Source organism: Talpa europaea (genome assembly GCF_964194135.1).
Source record: "Talpa europaea genome assembly, chromosome: 9".
Taxonomy (NCBI): domain Eukaryota; kingdom Metazoa; phylum Chordata; class Mammalia; order Eulipotyphla; family Talpidae; genus Talpa; species Talpa europaea.
Genome location: NC_140076.1, coordinates 69,302,987 through 69,323,956, shown reverse-complemented (window position 1 = coordinate 69,323,956; position 20,970 = coordinate 69,302,987). Strand labels below are relative to the sequence as shown.

General features: G+C 44.0%; 1 protein-coding gene across 1 annotated transcript in view; it reads left to right on the top strand.

Annotated features, from left to right (window-relative positions):
- Positions 1-1,079: 1,079 nt before the first annotated feature.
- UIMC1 (ubiquitin interaction motif containing 1) overlaps positions 1,080-20,970 on the top strand; it is a gene marked incomplete at both ends in the record, with an annotated part of 115,666 nt that continues 95,775 nt past the window's right edge. Inside the window, one exon of the mRNA XM_084242779.1 lies at positions 1,080-1,226. Within this exon, the coding sequence (XP_084098905.1) occupies positions 1,080-1,226 (147 nt within the window). The remainder of the gene's footprint in view (positions 1,227-20,970) is intronic.

Genomic DNA, 20,970 nt, shown 5'->3' with positions numbered 1-20,970 from the left:
CCTTCCATGACTTTTTACTTCCAGTGTTACATCATTTTACAGTCCCATTGACACTCTTCTTTGTTCCCTAATTCCATTTGTTTGTTATTATTATTGGAGATTTCCACCTGCCTGTAGGTCATATCCAGTAGACAGCGAACTCAGTCACTATTTGTAGCTGGTAGCAGTAAAATAGATTTTTTTGTATATTGACTTGATTCTTGTATTTCTGAACTTGTTCAATAGGTATAATAGTTTTTTTTTTAAATACAAAATATTCTGTCCGCAAATGATTGTTTTACTTTTTCCGTTTCAATTTGAATGCCTTTTATTTCTTTTTCCTTGCATAATTGACCTTCCTAGACCCTTCAGTATAATGGACAATAGAAATGATGAAAGCAGGCATTTTTGTTACTCTCTTAAGGATAAAACATTGAGTTTTTAACCTTTATGTGTGATGTTAGCTGTGTGGATTTTTGTAGATACGGCTTTATCATGGTGAGAAATTGGTGTTTCTTAAAAGAAATTATTAATTATGGGCCTCCCCGGTGGTGCCGTGGGTTGACCACAGCACTGTGAAGCTGCCCGCAGTCTCTGCAATGCGGATTTGAGTCTCGGTCAGCCAGGGAGATACCCACATGGCGTGGCAGACCTCTCCTGTCTCGCCCTCAGCAGTCTCCTCAGTCTGTCTGCCTGTCTGCTCCCCACTCTGTCTCTGGTGAATCCTCTCACCCTCCGACGCCTCTTGACCTGCACCCAGTTCTTGTATAAATAAAAATCTTAAAAAAAAACAAAAAAACCAAAAAAATTATTAATTATGTGGTCAAGGGAATCAGTTATCTAAGTTAATGTTAAAGGAACCAGGATAAATTATTACATTATTTCTTTTGAAATGTCTTTACTGAGATGAGATTTATATACATGTATTTGTTTATAGGAAAATATCAATTTTAAGTAGTACTGGAGTAATTCAGAAATCTAGTTTTCTATCAGATGGATATTTTTTTCTTCCACATCTTTTTTCAGATAGCACCTAGAAAACTTACAATTAAGGTATATAATTTAAGTAAATTATTTTTTCTTGTTTTTCAGACAAAAGGATGCCTCGGAGAAAGAAAAAAGTTAAAGAAGCCTCTGAGTCAGAGAATCTGGAGAAGAAGAGTGCAGAAACTACCAGTTTGGTCAATATGAAGAAGAAGCGTAGACTTGAGGATGCATTCATTGTGATATCTGATAGTGATGGAGAGGTTGGTATTCTGAAGAATGGTCTCAAAACTAGCCCTCCTTATCCATGAATAGTTTTGTAACTAAACCTTAATGCCAACTAAACCTTAATAGTTTTGTAACCTAAACCTTGCTAGACTGTGCATTTTTAATCAGCTCCACTTGATTTGTAAATGGAATTAAGAATTACTTAAAATAAGGTAGTGATTCTGTTTGGCTGAGGAGTGGCTCATAGTTTCTCTGTTTGGTAATGTATTAACCCAGCATGGTATTTTAAAACTATATGAATATCTAACTATATGAATATAAGTAGTTATGAACTATATGAATAATACAAATCAAATGTAAATATTAATTTTCTTGGTCTGGGAAGTGAGAGAAAGAGAATGTAATTGCACCTTATCTTCAGATGTACTCTGTAACGTGATTGCGATTAGTAGCTACCTGTAGCTTTTTAAATTTAAATTAATTAAACTTAAGTGAAACAATACATCAATTCTACCACTTGGATAACCCGCCTTAACAAAAATTAGGTAGCTAAATACTCAGACACAGATATGTTACAAAGTTATATATGTTTATGTTAAAAAATCAAAACAATAAACACAATTCAATACTGTTTGAAAACAAAATAGTATAGAAAGGTACAAAATGAAGATATACACCTCAGTCAGTGGATATTTAATGGAAGATAACAGTTTTTTCCCTAAAAAAAGTCTTTATGCATATAACACAAGTGAAACTTTTCTAGAAAAGGACTCATGTTGTGCAAACAGTATTGCTTTTTCACTTAGTATTTCTTGGAGCTCTTTCTGTAAATGCACATACAGAGCTAATTAAATTTTAAAAAATTGCCAAATATGACACATGTATAGGAGAATGCATAAAATGTTAAGTGCATAGTTAAAAAATAATCTGAATGCCTATATTCACTATCTTACAAGGCCTCTTGACTTAGTATATCCTTCCCCAGCTGCATCCTTTCCCACCCATCTAGAGGTTAACCTCTGTGTTTGTTTTGTCTTCTAATGCTTTTCTCTACATCTATGTGTATTTTTAAATAGTATACATATATATTGAATAACTGAGTCTCAATGATTATACACTTCTACTACTAACCTTTTCCAATAATCTATCCTTTCTTCAAAGACTTGAAATTACCTTTATTGTAAATTAAAATGTTTTCAAAAGAGTTTGTTTTTGGATTTTCTATTTCATTCCATTGATCTATCACACATTTTCAAAATAATTTGTTCACTATGTTATACTGAGTTTTTTAGGTAGGCACTTACATCTATTAATAATGATCATTTTCTTTATTAGTATTTATCCTTTTTGGGGGGTTTCATTGTATTGACTATGGCTTCCTAAATAATGTTGATTAATATCAATGATAGAGCACATTCTGTCTTTTTTTTTTTTTTTTTTTTTTATAGAGGCATGCTTTATTTATTTGTTTGCTGGTTTGTTTGTTTGTTTTTGTTTATACATGCACTGGGTACAGTCAGAAGCGCGGGAGGGTGAGAGAATTCACCAGAGCCAGAGCGGGGAGCAGAGCAGGCAGAAGGACTGAAGTACACTGCTGAGGGGAGCAGCGGGCGGCAGGAGAGGTCTGCACGCCGTGTGGGACCCTCCTCCGGTGGCCGGGGAGCAGCCGGGGATCGAACCGGCGCCGCAGAGGCCATGTGCAGCTTCGCAACCCAGCGCTCAACCGCTGCGCCACCGGGGAGGCCCGAGCACATTCTGTCTTGATCTTGAATTTTAGTGGCATACTTCTGATGTTTTGGCATTTGTTTGATAATTCTTTTTTATTGTCTTACAGAAATAGCCTTTAATTGTTTATTATTAGTATTTTTAGGAATGGATGTTTAATCAAATGCCTATTCATTATTTTGCAAGATAATGGTACAGTGTTTCTCCATTAGTTAGTTAACATTAGATGTGAATACATTTTCTAATGTAACACCTTTGCATTTCTGAAGTAAATTTTAATTGGACATGTATCAAATTTGTCTTCTTAATTATATCATTTAGAAGTTTTGCATCTGTATTTCTGGTGGCTTTGGTTTTATATAGCTGTCTTTTTTGGGGGGTACTGTTTTCATTAGATTTTAGTATTAGATTTATGCTTAAAACAGATGGAAAGCTTTTCATCTTTTTCCATATCCTGACACAGTTTATTTCTTTTTAAATTTTAATTTTATATTCCCCATACAATTGCAACCCCCTTATTTTGACCCCAGCCCCTCCCTCCTTTCCTTGCCCCCCCCCCCCCATAGTGTGTCTCTGGTTCATAGTTGTTTGTTGATTTTAATTTTTTTCTTTCTTACAGTTGTTCTTTTTTCTGGTCCCTTATTTAGGTTTTCTAGATTCCTGCTATGAGAGAGACCATCCGATATTTTTCTTTTTCTTTCTGGCTTATTTCACTGAGCATGATCCCTTCCAGCTCCATCCATGCTGCTGCAAATTGCATGTGTTTATCTTTTTTGAATGCTGAGTAATATTCCATTGTGTATATATACCACATCTTCTTGATCCAGTCATCTATTTGTGGGCATTTGGGTTGTTTCCAAAGCTTAGCTATTGTAAACAGTGCTGCTATAAACATAGGGGTGCAGGTGCCCTTTGGAATTAATGTTTGTGTCCTTTGGGTAAATACCTAGGAGTGGAATTGCTGGATCATATGGAAGCTCTATCTTTAGTAGGTTGGGGAATCTCCACACAGCTTTCCATAGTGGTTGGGCCAGTTTGCACTCCCACCAGTAGTGCAGGAGAGTTCCTTTTTCTCCACATTCTCGCCAACATTTGTTGTTGCTAGTTTTTTAAATATGTGCCATTCTCACTGGTGTAAGATGGTATCTCATGGTAGTTTTGATTTGCATTTCCCTGATTGCAAGTGATGTTGAACATTTTTTCATATGCCTGTTGGCCATTTGTATTTCCTCTTTGGAGAAGTTTCTTTTTAGCTCTTCTGCCCATTTTTTGACTGGATTATTTTCTTTGTTTTTGTTGAGTCTCATCAGCTCTGTAGATTTTTGTGATCAGTCCTTTATCATTATTGTTGTGTGTAAAATTTTTTCCCAGTCAGTGGGATTTCTCTTTGTTTTGGCTATTGTCTCTTTTGCGGTGCAGAGCTCTTTAATTTGATGTAGTCCCAGCTGTTTGTCTTTGCCTTCACTATCACTGCTTTGGGTGATTTGTCTGTAAAGATGTCTTTGAGGTGCATGTTATGTAGTGTTTCGTGTATATTTCCTTCTATATATATTTTATGGCTTCAGGTCTTATGTCTGGTTCTTTAATCCATTTTGAGTTGGTTTTTGTGCATGGTGTGAGGTAGTAGTCAAGTTTCATTCTTTTGCATGTAGCGACCCAGTTTTCCCAGCACCATTTATTGAACAAACTTTCTTTGCTCCAGTACATATTCTTTGCTCCTTTGTCAAAGATTAGTTGACCATAAATCTGTGGGTTTTTTTCTGGATTTTCTATTCAGTTCCATTGGTCCATGTGTCTGTTGTGGTTCCAATACCATGCAGTTTTTATTATGGCTGTGTAGTATAGTTTGAACTCTGGGAGTGTGATGCCTCCATTCCCTTTTTTTTTCAGTAGGGGTTTGGCTATTCGGGTTTTTTTGGTGGCTCCATATGAATTTCATCAATAATTGTTCTATTTCTTTGAAGAATAACATTGAAATTTTAATTGGAATAGCATTGAATCTGTAGATTGCTTTTGGTAGGATGGCCATTTTGATAATGTTAATTCTTCTGATCCATGAACAGGGCATGTCTTTCCATTTCTTTGTGTCTTCTTCTATTCCTTTTAACAGTGTTTTATAGTTTTTTTTGTGTAGGTCCTTTACTTCTTTTGTTAGGTTTATTCCCAAGTATTTGATTTTTTTTTTCTTCAATAATAAAAGGAATGGTTTTCTTGATTTCTTCTTTAGATTTATTGTTTGTGTATAGGAAGGCTACTGATTTTTGTGCGTTGATTTTGTATCCTGCCACTTTACTAAACTGATTGATCAGTTTAATTAGTTTTTCTGTGGAGTTTTTGGGGTTCTCTATGTATATTATCATATCCGCAAATAATGATAGTTTGACATCTTCCTTGCCTATTTGGATTCCTTGTATGTCTTTCTCTTACCTTATTGCTCTGGCTAGCTAGGACTTCCAGTATTCTGTTGAAAAGCAGTGGTGAGAGTGGACATCCTTGTCTTGTTCCAGATCTTAATGGGAATGCTTTCAGCTTTTCACCATTGAGAATGATATTGGCTGTGGGCTTGTCATAGATTGCCTTTATGATGCTGAGGTATATTCCTTGTATCCTGAGAATTTCAAGGGCCTTTATCATAAATGAGTGTTGTACTTTGTCGAATGCTTTCTCAGCATCTGGGGATGTTATCATGTGATTTTTATATTTCTTTTTGTTGATGTGTTGGATTACATTGATTGATTTTCGGATGTTGAAGCATCCTTGTGTCCCTGTAATGAATCCTACTTGGTTGTGGTGAATTATCTTATGGATGCTGTAGGGTAAGGTAAAAGGTATCAGGCTTTTCTGCCCTTCCGCCATCAGGATAGATGAGAGAGCCCTGTGATCCTGGGTGCATGCCTGATGGCGGGCACCTGAAGTGGGTACACCTGCGCTAAAAGACTGATAATATAAGGGTGGTGCAGCAGAGTGCGGGGTGGTGGTAGTGCGGTGTTAAGGGTGGAGGAGTGGAGTGTACGGAGGAGTGTTGGAGCGACTACAAACCACGGCGAAGAGCATGTGGCTGCTAGAACCGTTCATAAACCTGCTCAGAATGGGTTGGTTGCTTTACAACTGGCGTAGACGGCAGGACGGTTCGAGGCAGGACGGCTCTACGCAGACGAAACCCTTTGAAATCTGGAGAGGGATCCCTGGATGGCCGGCCACGAGCAGATGGTACCCGGTGGCCGACCTCCTCACCCAGTGGGCACCTCCCCAGCAATGGCCAGAGGTAGATGGATCCCCGGGGCAGTTGGAACAGGCCCTGTATGAAATAGAAGAAACCCTGAGTGGATGCAGTGCCCGCGAGGCGGCAGGAGCCGTGGGATGGGTGTTTCTCACGGCTCTGCGAGAGTCCAGGCAGAAAGAGCAATCTAGGATCCAGCAAGTACTGGATGAGATGCGAGAAGAGATACGAGAAGAGATGCAGATACAGCAACAACATTTGAGGATTCTGGAGGAAGAAGTTCGGAGAAACCGACCCACCCCTCCGGAGATGCCAGACTCGTCTCAGGAAGGAAGGAGAGGGAGGCTGGCCCTTTGCGCGAATCACAGCCGGTGGTGGCAAACCAGCCTGCGACTCCAGAGATGCCAGACCCCTGCTCATGACAGGAGGAGAGGGAGGCTGAACCTTTGCCTGAGTCCCAACCGGCAGTGGTAAACCAACCCGCCACCCCGGAGATGCCGGACTCCTCTGGAGAGGAGGAGGAGGCTGGGCCCATGCTCCGGGCCCGCCCGGTGGTGACTCAGAAAATGAAGCGGCAGCGACCCATGGCCCCAGGGGGTCTGGCTGCGGGACCACCACAGATGACGGAATTTACTACCTACCGACCTTACACCCAGGCGGAACTGGTGGACTTGGGCAAACAGTTCCGCCAGAAACCAGGGGAACCCTTGGCAGCCTGGCTGCTACGTTTATGGGACCTGGGGGTGGATGGGATTATTTGCACGGCTCAAGAGATGGAGAGACTGGCCTCCGTGACTTCACACCCATCCTTGCGACAGAGGCTGCAGAACAGCCGGCGGTATGGCCAGGGCGACCACACCCTGCTGGAGTGGATAATGGCTGCCATACGGACAGTATGGGCTGATGCGGGAGACGTGTCGGAGACAGTAAGCGGATGGCAGACGTACGCCGAGCTGGTGCAGGTACTTCGGGAATTGGGGATGCGGCAGGCCATGTTTAATGTGAATACGTGTGGTCCTGACGACGAGCGTTTCACAGCAGGAATGAGAGACTTGGTATTAAAGGATGCCCCCTCATCTACCTTTGGATCCCTCATGGCAGTACTAGCACCCTATGTGGGACGTCACATACATGACATCACCACAATGATAGCCAGCTTGGGAGAAGTTGAGAGCCGGCGCTCTCAGAAAGGAATACGGGTAGTTTCAGAAAGGTCAAAAGGAATGCCAAGGAGGGCAAGGAGGTCTCTTGGCATCACAGAACCTATAAAAGTCACCCGTAAACAAATGTGGATGGATTTAATAAGAGCAGGCGTAGATAGCACTAAAATAGACGCACAGCCCAATGCATATTTGTTGGAATTATGGCAGCAGCTGCGAGAAGACCAGAGGTTCACACCCATGAGAAGAACTGCTGCTCAAAGGGAGCCTGGAAGCCCCAGGCCTCAGGCGCGCACCCTGCGGCTGGAAGACCACTTGCTGCCAGCCCCGTCCTCGGGTGATGGCCTGATATCCTTTGAATAGGGTGAGGGCCAAGGAACCCGTCCACAGGGGACGGGCGGGGACCGGAGGCCACATGTGGAGCTTGCCATCCACTGGTCCCCGACTAACGTACAAAGGGTTTTAGCGCTAGTAGACACAGGAGCAGAATGTACTCTGCTCTATGGAAAGATTTCATGGGTCTACTTGTTATATTGATGGCTATGGAGGCCAGAGTGTCAAGGTGACAGCAGTAAAACTATCTCTGGGGATTGGGCGATTACCCCCTAAAGAGTATAAAGTGTATGTATCGCCCATCCCGGAGTACATCCTGGGGGTGGATGTACTACGTGGCTTATGGCTAGAAACCACAGTCGGAGAGTTTCGCCTTAGAGTGCGAGTGGTAAAGGCAGTGGTGAGAGGACATGCTAAGCATCCGCCCCTACAACTGCCAGTCCCTAGGCGAGTGACTAATACCAAGCAATATCGGTTGCCCAGAGGCTACAAAGAAATTACAGGCACAATATCAGAGCTGGAGAAAGTGGGCATTGTGCGTACTGCCCACAGCCCCTACAATTCGCCAGTGTGGCCGGTGAAGAAGCCCGATGGCTCTTGGCGCATGACAGTAGATTATCGTGAATTGAATAAGGTAGTTCCCCCCTTGCATGCTGCAGTGCCTTCAGTGGCAGATTTGATGGATCGTCTGAGCCACGAGCTGGGAATGTACCATTTTGTAGCCGATCTGGCAAATGCTTTTTTTTCCATAGATATAGCCCCAGGAAGTCAAGACCAATTCGCCTTCACCTGGGAAGGCCGGCAGTGGACATTCACTGTGCTGCCACAGGGATACCTGCACAGCCCGACTCTGTGTCACGGGCTGGTGGCAGCAGATTTGGCCCGGTGGGAAAGGCCATCTTCAGTGCGTTTATACCATTATATTGATGATATTTTATTGACAAGTGATTCTCTTACAGATCTGGAAAAGGCAGTACCTCTCTTATTAACACACCTGAAAACATGCGGCTGGGCAATCAACGAAAGCAAACTGCAGGGGCCTGGACTGTCAGTTAAGTTCCTGGGAGTTGTTTGGTCGGGTAAGACAAAGGTTATCCCTGAAGCTGTGATAGATAAAGTTCAAGCTTACCCCACTCCAACCACAGTGAAGCAGCTGCAAGCCTTTCTGGGTCTGCTGGGTTACTGGAGGGCATTTATACCTCACATGGCCCAGCTCTTACGACCCTTGTATATGTTAATACGTAAGGGAGCCAGGTGGGATTGGTCAGCTGAGGCAGACACAGCATTTGCCACGGCCAAACGAACTATAAAGACTGCTCAGGCCTTGCAGGTTTTTGACCCAGCCCGACCCTGTGAGCTCGATGTACATGTTACTCAGGAAGGGTTCGGGTGGGGACTCTGGCAGAAATCAGAGAGGCTACGACAGCCTATTGGGTTCTGGTCCCAACTCTGGAAGGGGGCTGAGGTTAGGTATTCTTTAATTGAGAAACAGTTAGCGGCGGTATATGCAGCCTTACTAGCCACAGAAAGTATAACTGCCACAGCCCCTGTCTCAGTGAGAACCACTTACCCAATAGCTGGATGGGTACGGGACTGGACAACAAAGCCCCATAGTGGCACTGCTCAAACGCCCACTTTGGCGAAGTGGGGGGCATACTTAGAACAGCGCTGCACCCTGTCAACTAGCCCCTTAAGGGTGGAGTTGCAGGAGGTTCTTGGTCCTGTGACATATACTAGTATGGAACCAAATTCAGAAGCCTGTATTAGAAGCCGAACCTGAAGCTAGTCCCTACAAGGAGGGTCGAGCACCGATTCCAGCAGAGGCCTGGTATACAGATGGCTCCAGCCGGGGCCAGCCAGCCTCTTGGACAGCGGTGGCTGTACACCCAGAAACAGACACTATCTGGTTCGAAACCGGGACGGGACAGAGCAGCCAATGGGCTGAACTGCGAGCAGTATGGATGGTGGTGGCCCATGAGCCTTCCCCTCTAGTAATCTGTACTGACAGTTGGGCTGTGTACAGGGGTCTGACACTGTGGATTTCCACATGGAATTTAAATGACTGGACAGTTATGCATCGGCCATTGTGGGGCCAGGCCCTATGGAAAGATCTATGGGATCTGGGGCATCAGAAGCAGGTGACTGTTTATCATGTCACAGGACATGCCCCATTAGCCTCACCAGGCAACGATGAGGCAGATACCCTAGCCCGGGTTCGATGGCTTGAAACTGCTCCAGGGCGGGATGTTGCGCAGTGGCTACACAGACGCTTGCTCCACGCAGGGCAGAAGACAATGTGGGCCACTGTACGTGCCTGGGGTCTACCTGTAACTTTAAAAGAAATCCAGACTGCATGTGAAACATGTGTGGTATGTTCTAGGACTTACCCCCGGAGACCTTTTGCATCTACAGGCCAGGTGTTGCGGGGGCAGGTACCCCTGACACGCTGGCAGATTGACATCATTGGACCACTACCTCGCTCCGATGGACAACAATATGCTGTCACCTGTGTGGACACTGCTACCGGGTTATTGGCAGCTTACCCTGCTCCACATGCGGACCAAAAGGCAGTTTTGGCAGCACTGGCACGCCTATGTGCTGCATATGGACGTCCGCTGGTAGTGGAGAGCGATCAAGGGACTCATTTTACAGGAGCCCGGGTGCAGCAGTGGGCCAAGAACATGGGTGTTGAATGGAAGTTTCACACTCCCTATAATCCCAAAGCTGCAGGGATTATAGAGAGGTATAATGGCCTACTGAAGCAAGGACTAAGAGCCACTGCCCCCAGTCAGATGCTGGCCGGGTGGAGCCGACGTCTCTGGGAGGTGTTGCAGACATTGAATGAGAGGAGCAGGAGAGGCGGCCTGGCTCCAGTGGAGGCATTGCTACATCGTGCCGCTGCTCCCATTCAATTACAAATAAAGACGTCAGACATCTTATTAAAACCGGGACTTGGACAGCAGGGCAACATCCTATTGCCAGCCCCAACTGGAGTAGACCCAGGGCAGACTGTGGACTGGGAATGGCCCTGGACAGTGAAGGCTCCCCACATGCGGTGGGTGGCTCTGATAGCCCCTTGGGGTCGTGGCCTGGAGGCCAATTTACAGATAAAACCATGGGTGAGTGCGCAGTGGCCGCCACGGGTGCGTGTTACCCACCCTGGAGTGACAGATCAGCGGGCAATCCTCAAGGGGACATTTGTAATAACTCTGTGGCCCATTATGAGCTCTCCACTCCTGCTGCATGTAGAACCCACTGATGCCTCTTCACTGGCAAAGCGAGTGTGGTATTCACGCCCTGGAAGGCCACTGATGCCAGCAACAATATTGTCTTCGGATGCCAAATTGGCATGTATATTGCCCGATGGGAGGGATCTCCCATTGCTGGTACCGGTAACTTCTCTGTCCTTCCGCCCCTAGGAAAATTAAGTTTAATCATTTTGTGATGTATTTGCTTTTGTGGTCCAGAGCTGCACTGTTTATGTTTGCTTAAAAAAAAAATTGTACATACGTAGACTATATGGCAGAAAACCCTGAGGGGGTGGACTGTAGGGTAAGGTAAAAGGTATCAGGCTTTTCTGCCCTTCCGCCATCAGGATAGATGAGAGAGCCCTGTGATCCTGGGTGCATGCCTGATGGCGGGCACCTGAAGTGGGTACACCTGCGCTAAAAGACTGATAATATAAGGGTGGTGCAGCAGAGTGCGGGGTGGTGGTAGTGCGGTGTTAAGGGTGGAGGAGTGGAGTGTACGGAGGAGTGTTGGAGCGACTACAAACCACGGCGAAGAGCATGTGGCTGCTAGAACCGTTCATAAACCTGCTCAGAATGGGTTGGTTGCTTTACAGATGCATTGTTGGATTCTGTTGGCAAGGATTTTGTTGAGGATTTTTGCATCAGGGTTCATTAGGGAGATTGGCCTGTAATTTTCTTTTTTTTGTGCTGTCTTTGTTGGGTTTTGGTATTAGTGTAATGTTGGCTTCATAGAACGTATTTGGTTGTATTCCTTCTTTTTCAATTTTTTGAAAGGGTTTGTGTAGGATAGGCGCTAATTCACTGCTGAACATTTGGTAGAATTCATTTGTGAAGCCGTCTGGGCCTGGGCTTTTGTTTTTGGGGAGTGCTTTGATTATTGCTTCAGTTTCGCTGCTTGTAATTGGTCTGTGTAGTTGTTCTGTTTCTTTTTTGTCCAGCTTTGGATAATTACATCATTCTAGGAATTTGTCCATCTCTTCTACGTTGTTGAATTTGTTTGCGTATAAGTGTTCATAGTAATCTCTGATTATTCTTTTGATTTCTACTGAGTCTGTTGTGATTTCTCCTCTTTCATTTATAACACTATTTATATGTGTTTTCTCCCATTTTTTCTTTATGAGCCTTGCTAGAGGTTTGTCTATTTTGTTTATTTTTTCAAAGAACCAACTTTTGGTTTCATTGATCTTTTGGATTGTTTTTTTTTAAATTTCTAATTCATTTATTTCTGCTTTGATTTTTATTATTTCCTTCTACTGGCTTTGGGGTTTTTTTGTTGTTCTTTTTCTAGTTCTTTGAGATGTGAGATTAGGTTGGTTCTTTGAGTTCTTTCTTGTTTGTTGATGTGAGCCTGTATTGCTACATGCTTTCCTCTTATTACTGCTTTTGCTGCATCCCATACATTCTGGAAAGTGGTGTCCTCCTTGTCATTCAACTCAAAGTATTTTTTAATTTCTTCTTTGATCTCCTCATTAGTCCAGTGGCCTTCCAGTAGTGTGGATTTCAATCTCCATGAAGTGGGAGGGTTCCTTGTTTTCTTTTCATGATTTATTTCTAGCTTGATGCCTTTATAATCAGAGAAGATTTTTGGAATGATTTTGATTTTCATGTATCTGTTGATGTTTGTCTTGTGGCCCAGTATGTGATCGATTCTAGAGAATGATCCATGCACACTTGAGAAAAATGTGTACTCGGATTTTTTGGGGTGCAATGTCCTATAGATGTCTGTTAAGTCCATGAGTTCTATGTCTTTATTTAGGGTTCTAGTGTCTTTGTTTATTTTTTGTCTCGTTGATCTATCCATTGGTGAGAGTGGGGTGTTGAAGTCTCCCACTATATATGTATTTTCTTTAATGTCTGATTTCAGAGCTGATAATAATTGTCTAATATATTTTGGTGCCCCTTCATTTGGTGAGTATATGTTGATGAGTGTTATGTCTTCCTGATGTATTGTCCCCTTGATCATAATGTAGTGTTCGTCCATGTCTGTTTTTACTTTTTTTAATTTGAAGTCTGTTTCATCTGATATAAGTATGGCTGTTCCTGCCTTATTTTTTGGTCCTTTTGCTTGTAGGATTGTTTTCCAACCTTTTACTTTCAGTCTGTGTTTATCTTTTGTGGTTAAATGTGTTTCCTGGAGACAGCAGAAGGTTGGATTTTGTTTTTTAATCCAGCCTGCTAGTCTCTATCTTTTTATTGATGAGTGTAATCCATTTACATTTAGAGTTGATGTGTTGGCATCTGTGTTTGCCATTTTGTCTTTTCTGTGATTTTATTCCTTGCTTTATTTTGTTCTTCTTGGTCATTCCTCTGTTGGTTTTGACTTTAGGACTTTTTTTTTAGATTTATTTTATTTATTTATACAAGCACTGGTACAATCAGAAGCGCAGGAGGGTGAGAGAATTCACCAGAGCCAGAGTGGGGAACAGAACAGCCAGAGTGACGAAATACACTGATGAGGGGAGCAGTAGGCACAGCAGGAGAGGTCTGTCTCACCATGTGGGACCCTCACCGGGGGCCGGGGATCGAACTGGTGGTGCAGAGGCTAAGGGCAGCTTCACTGCCCAGCGCTCAACTGCTGCGCCACCAGGGGAGGCCCTGGGTTTAGGACTTCTTAGAGAATTTTTTGGAGTGGGGGTTTAGTTGTAATGAATTTCTGGAGTTTCTGTTTGTCTGAGAAGGTCCATTACTTTTTCTTTGTAGAGGAAGGAGAGCTTTGCAGGGTAAAGTATTCTTGGTTGGCATTTGCTTTCTTGAAGTTTGCTGAATATGTTACTCCATTCTCTTCTTGCCCGTAATGTTTCTTTGGAGAAGTCAGACGTTAACCTGATTGGTTTTCCCTTATAAGTTATCTGTTTCTTCCCCCTTGCCAGTTTCATTATTTTTCCCTTGTCTTGGACTCCTGCAAGCTTTGCTATTAGGTGTCTTGCTGTAGTTTTCTTTTCATTATGGTAATTGGGAGTTTTTCTCACTTCTTGTATGTCTATATTCATCTCCTTTTTCATGCTTGGGAAGTTTTCTTCAATTATCTCCTTGAATAATTTCTCAGTTCCTTTGTCTCTCTCCTCACTTTCTGGAATGCCTATAATTCTTACATTTCCTCTCTTCATGGAGTCTGATAATTGTCTAAGAGTCTCCTCATACTGCTTCATTTGCACTTCTCTCTCCTTTTCTCCTTTGGCTCTTTTTATTTCTGTATCTTCGATAATACTGATCCATTCTTCCATTTCATTGATTCTGTTTTCATTGCTTTTCCCAGAGTTCTTTATCTCCTCTAGTAATCTTTTTATCTCCTGCGTTTCTTTTCTTTCCTTTCTTAAGGTCTCAATTTCATTCTTCAGTTCAGTGATTATTTGTCTCAAATCATTTTTTTGCTTTTCATTTTCTTTCTGTTTTTTAATCAGGATGCTTATTAATTCTCTATCTGATAGGCCAAGAAGTTCTTCCATGTCATTGTTGAGCTCTGGTGACTGTATTTCTTTTTGTGGTGTGTCCTCCTGCTGGCTTGCTTGGTTATTTATATTTTTTCTTCTGCCTGTTGTTTGCTTTCTAATTAGATCTACGCGTTGGGACGTTGGGCCAATGGTGTTGGCGGGCATCTCTTTGGAGTGCTCCTCTAGGGGTGTCGGAAACTGTTTACCAGACTGAGACCAGCACTGGTAGGCCAAAACCACCAAGGTGTTGATGCTGTGTTGCTGGGCTCTGTCCCTTACAGTTCCCTCCCTCTGTATTTACTCAGTTCCAACAGGGAATCAGCTAGTTGGTGATTTAGTTCTGGTCACGAGGTGGCGCCAGAGACCCGTACTTGCTGACTTGTGCTTTTTTTTCCCCCGTGGTTCTCTGAGTAGCGGAGGTGGGGGGGTGGAGGCGAGCACTTCAACACAGGGGCTTATTCAAGCTGGGTGCTGTGTCTGCCTCGTGTTCACCCGATGTTGTGCCCGCAGCTGTATGGATCCCACACCCTGAATTCTGCACTCTAGGTCTCACTTCCAGGGCTATCAGATCCAAAATGCTGGCTGTCACCTGTGCAGTGCCCGCTGCTATGGCGCGTCCCATGCTCCGGATCCTGTGCCTAGCTCTCAGTTCCAGGATGGGGTCTTGCTCCAGGCTTTATTTCCCTCCTTACCCCTGTTTGCGTGGCCACCCTCTCTCAGCGCCTGAGGGTGTTTTTGGGATCCCTGGTTTCCAACTATAGGGTATTGGTGATTTTTTTCTGGTCGCTAGGTGACACCAGAGATCTTTCCTAATGTCCTTCGGGAACTGTTTTTTTTACCCCGTGGGTCGGGGGAACAGTGGGAGTGGCATGGAGCGCCTCAACAGCGTGGGGGTGCTGTGTCTGCCTTGTGCCCCACCATCGTGAGGATCCAATGCCCCGAATTTCGTGCCCTGGGTCCCAGTTCCAAAACCCTCAGGTCCAGGACGCCGGCTGTAGTCCAGTTCAGTGTCCGCAGAAATGGCGCCTTTTGCACCCTGCTCCTGTGTCCGGGCACCTGGTTTCTGATTACTCAGTGAGGGACATTCACCTCAATGATGGTCTCCCTGCAAGCCTAGGTAGCAGGCATGGGGACCTGGGTAGCCGTGATCTGTGTATGCTTTTCAAGCCACAGGTTATTTTTTATAAGATTTATTTTCATTACTTATACATACAAGAACTGTGGTGTAGGCCCGAGGTGCTGGGGTGGGGGTGGTGGGGAGTGGATTCACCAGACACAGAATGGGGGGCTGAAAAGGCGGATCTACTGAAATAACACAGCTGAGGGGAGCAGTGGGTGAGACAGGGAGAGGTCTGCTGCATCATGTGGGTCAGCTCCCTGGCCAGGAATTGAACTCAAACTTCAGTGGTTGGTGATAGCTTGTTTGCACTGAGACTTTAACCACTGTGCTACTAGGGAGGCTCTGTATCCTACCACAGTTTAAATTATAAAAGTATTACCTGTTTTTTTAAGGTTTACTAGAGCTTGCTTATGAAACTGGACTACCAACTAATTTTTTTTAAGATTTATTTGTTTATTTTATACAAGCACTGGGTACAGTCAGAAGTGCAGGAGGGTGAGGGAATTCACCAGAGCCAGAGCAGAGAGCAGAAGAGGCAGACTGACGAGGTACACTGCTGAGGGGAGCAGCTGGCAGCAGGAGAGGTCTGTGAGCCATGTGGGACCCTCGCCCGGTGGCCGGGGATCGAACCAGCGCTGCTGAGGCTGTGGGCAGATTCGCAACGCAGCGCTCAACTGCTGCGCCACTGGGGAGGCCCTACCAACTAATTTTTTATATATACTTTATGTTCTTTTAATGACTTGATTTTTTAAAATGAGATTTTTTTTTTGTTGTTGTAGAACGTGAAGAAATGGTTGGTAGAGTCATCTTATGAACATTTTATTTTTGGTCTTGTGTGTTGAATACTAAATGGATTATTTGATATTCTGCCTGTAATGCTAACTCCAAATACTTCTTCACCTTACATGTCAGTTTCTTTGGGGGTCCTTGTAGATCTTTCAGGACTGTTGGAGGACTCTGTCTTGTGCTTTCAGAGAGCCAAAGCTTACTTAGGTTTTGAAATTGCCTGTTTTTGTTTTTGTTTTTCCCTTCATTACTAGTCTATGATTTCCTGGAGGCCTGGAATTTTGTATCTTCTAATATCTGTTAGCTTGCTTTGTGTTAGTAAGCACTCTCCAAATACACGTTAGGTTTTACTTCTTGGTACTATTTTATTTATTTGAATATTTAACAAAATGATTTAGTTTCTTGCTGCAAAAGAAGTCAGGAAGTGTTTTACTTTTTTTTCCTAAATGTGAAGATTAATGGCTGTAGGGTAAGGTAAAGTATCAGGTTTTTCTGCCCTCCTGCCATTAGGATTGATGATAGAACCCTGCGGTCCTGAATGCATGCCTCATGGTGGGCACCTGGAGTAGGATGTGGGCATATGTAGATGGCATTCACCTGGGCTAAGACTGGGCTTATAAGGGCAGCATCACAGGGATGCCAGCAGAACGAGAGCGGAACAGAGAACATCCAGAAGAACAAGCTAGAGAAGCAGAGGCCACAAGAGAATGCCGGAGAGCCCAGAGAGAGTGAAGACTTGCTGGGGGCTGGGAGCCTGCCAGCCTCCTGGCCCCCTGGTACCCCTGCCTGCCGTGTACCTGGTAATCCCAACAAATGCCTGCAAAAATCCACCGAGGGCTCCAGGACTCCTCCTTTGCCCCATCTGCTCAGGTCATAGAGAACCTGCACTGTGCCCATCCTGCCACTACAATTGGCATAGTCGGCAGGATAATCCAAAGCAGACAGGTATGGAGCCCTCTAAAGACCTCTGGAGGGACTGAGGAATAGCAGACCGAGAGCCTGTGACAAAGCTGGAGGCACCATGGCAGTACCAGTGGTGACCAGAGTCCGGGAGCTGTGGGAAGCACTACAGGCACTGCAGGAGCACAGGAGGCAGACAAGGTCTGGGAGCTGTAGGATGAGACCTCGCATGGAGGAGGGATCAGCCCAAGAGGACCAGCCCCACGACCCCTGAGGCAGCAGAATTGTAGGAGAAAGAGGACCATGATTCATTGCTTACCCAGTGCTGACACAAGGAAAAAACCTATGGACTTGGACTGACAATCCTGCCAGAAGGCGGAGGAAACTTGGCAGGTTGATGTTACATTTTGGGGACCCTGGGTGTGGATGGTATCATTTGTAAACCCCAGGAGATAAAAATCAAGGCATGGCCAGTAGGTCTTGGTGGCCAAAAGCAGCCTGTGCACTGCCTGGCAATCCTCGGGCCACAGCCCAGAGAGGCAGTGGCCAGAGTAAAGGAAGGGCAGGCATGAGAAGAACCCAAGAAGCTGAGGGAGTAAGCCCTCGCCAAGTTCTCTGCAGCCAGGCAGATGAGATGTATCAAAAAAGCCATCTTAGAAAGGCGAAAGCTAGTGCTGAGATTGGGAAGCCCTGAGCTGCTGTTAAGCAGCCTAAGTTTGTTAAAGAAGGCCAGTGAGTCTCTTAAAATCATCTGTGGGTGATGCCCTGTTCATTGTTGAGTGAAGGTGACTGTTGAGGAACCTTTCCTTGGGGGACGGGTGGGGAACATGGCTTGTGGTGGAGGCCGCATGTGGAGCTTGTATCCACGGATCCCCGACCCATGTGCATGTGCAATGGGTTGGCCTGAGTGCAGGGATCTGCGTGTTGCATTGGTGGCTATGAAAGCCAAGTGTTGGAATGACTGCAGACAAACCCTGAGGATTGGGCGATTACCCACAAGAGTAAAGAATCGCCAATCCAAGAGTGAATGCATCCTGGGGGTGGATGTGGTGTGTGGCTTGTGGCCTACACCACAGCCGGAGAAGCCTGATGGCTCCTGGCGTGTGATGGCAGATACCACGAGTAGTTCCCCTCCCTTGTATGAGCAGTGCCTGTGGCAGCAGTTATGGTAGATCATCTCCTAGTGCCAGTAATCTTATCTTTTGTCACTAGGTTGGTGCCCTGTCTGGACTAATTTGTGTTCTGTTGTATTTTGTTATATCATTATATTGTGATGTGTACCGTTTACTTTTGTGGGCACAGTGTTCATACTGCCAAAAGAAACGTGTATATAACTTGTATATAGACTGATATAGACTGTATGGCAGAAAACCCTGAGGGGGTGAATTGTAGGGTAAGGTAAAGTATCAGGCTTTTCTACCCTCCCTCCTGAGGTCCTGAATGCATGCCTGATGGCGGGCTTCTGGAGTAGGGTGTGGGCATATGTGGATGGGATTCACCTGGGCTAAGACTGGGCTTATAAGGGCGGTGTCACAGGAAAGTCTGCAGAATGAGATTGGAACAGCAGAGCTAAAGAGAGAACCTCCAGAAGAACAAGCTAGAGAAGCAGAGGCTGCAAGAGAACGCCAGAGAGCCCAGAGAGAGTGAAGACTTGCTGGGGGCTGGGAACTTGCCAGCTTTGCCTACCATGTAGGCACCCTTGCCTACCATGTACCTGGTAAACCCAATAAAAGCCTGCAAAAATCCACTGAGGTCTCCAGGACTCCACCTTTGTCCTGTCTTCTTGGGTCATAGAGAACCTGCCCTGTGCCCATCCTGCCACTACAGTGGTACAAACCTGATTATTGGAAGTTCATCATAGCTTGTGTTTGTTGAGTAGTTACTTGGACTGATCCATGCTCACAATTGCACTGTCATCAAGTCTCTAAGAGATTAAACATGAACTTGTGCAAATCTTACTGTTGTGTTTGAATTACTATTTACTAGCTCTGGAACCTTTCTGAACTTTTTATTCACATCTAAAAAACTAGTAATATTTACTCTATAGGATTGTTGTGAGGATTAGGAATATTAATAAATTTCTTAGATTTATACTTCAGTAAGTTTATTATTATTTGTTCTAAATGTTCAGGATATAGTTTCACTTGGCAGGCAGTAAACTATCCTATGTGGATAAGAACTCTATTAGTTGTTTTCTCTTAAATCCTTCCATGTTAAAACAAACAAAATAAAACAATAACAAATTCAAAGAAAAAAAGCAACACCTGGAGTTTTATAGTTGGACAGACCCTATTTGATTGTTGACCTTACACTGCTTAAGCTTTGCATATCTGTGAAATGGGGCCAGGGATAACTCTTCTCACAGGAATTTTGAGAGGAATTGTATCAGATAATGCAGATTAAGTACCTGGCACTAGTAAACATGCAATACATGGTAACTGTTATTATTTTTATTTTCAAAAACTTTTGCTTTATGATAAAAATGTACATGGATATAAATTGCTAGCTAATATTTTGAAGTTTATCCAATGTTTCTAGATGAAGAATACTTCTTAATATAGTATATGAGTAAAAGTAAGAATTTACTGTTAAGCCATTGATCTATAAGGTAATTACTTATTTTAAACACATTTATATGAAACAAAAAAAGTGTACTATATTGAAAAAAAATCCCGTCTTTGATACTAGCTGGAATATTTGCCTCACTGCCTGAAATAAAATGCCCTTAAGGGTCAATAACCAGTAGATTTTGGGCCTCTCCAGTGGCGCAGTGGTTGAGCGCTGGGTTGCGAAGCTGCCTGTAGCCTCTGCAGCACCGGTTCGATCCCCGGCCACCAGGCGAGGGTCCCACATGGCGCGCAGACCTCTCCTGCCGCCCGCTGCTCCCTCATCAGTGTACTTCGTCATTCTGTCTGCTCTGTTCTCCCCTCTGACTCTGGTGAATTCTCTCACCCTCCTGTGCTTCTGACTGTACCCAGTGCTTGTATAATAAATAAAATCTTAAAAAAAAATAACCAGTAGATTCTGTCAGTACCAAAACAGTCCATGGGACCAGATGATTATTTGAATGTATTTATTCTTATTTCTTTCAATGTTCGGTTTTCCATTTTCAAGATCCTCAGTTGTGACTTTGAAGTATTTTAGTTTGATAAAAGTCTGCTTTTCTGGAAAGAGAAAAAAAAATTCCTGCCTGCCATTCCTCCCACTCCCACCCCCAACACATCTTTTAGAGAATAGTTTCCTGAACTGGCTTAAGACGTATGACTAATGGGGGGGTAAAAAAAAAACCCTTGCTAGGAACAAGCTATTTTTTTTTATCATTTTTTATAAATTTAACAGTGTTTATTTATTTATTTTTAAAGATTTATTTATTTATATAAGCACTGGGTACAGTCAGAAGTGTGGGAGGATGAGAGAATTCACCAGAGCCAGAGTGGGGAACAGAATAGGTAGACTGACGAAATACACTGCTGAGGGGAGCAGCGGGTGCTGCAGGAGAGGTCTGTGCACCATGTGGGACCCTCGCCGGCGGTCAGGAACAAGCTGTTTTAAAGTAGAAGTTCTGGTAGATTCTGTGCCAGGCACACTTTTGGGGACTATTATGACTCCCTGCCCCCTTTTTCTCTATTATTTTAAATTTAGCTTGTCAGTTCTACAGAAACTGTTGGGATTTTATTAGTGTGATATTGAATTTGTAGATTAATTTGGGGAGAATTGACATCTTAATATGGAGACTACTGACCAATGAAGAAGGTATAGTTCTCCATTTCTCTCAAATCTTCTTTAATGTCTCTGCACTATTTTGTAGTTTTCAGTAGTCAAATCATTCCCATCTTGTTAGATTTAAACTAGG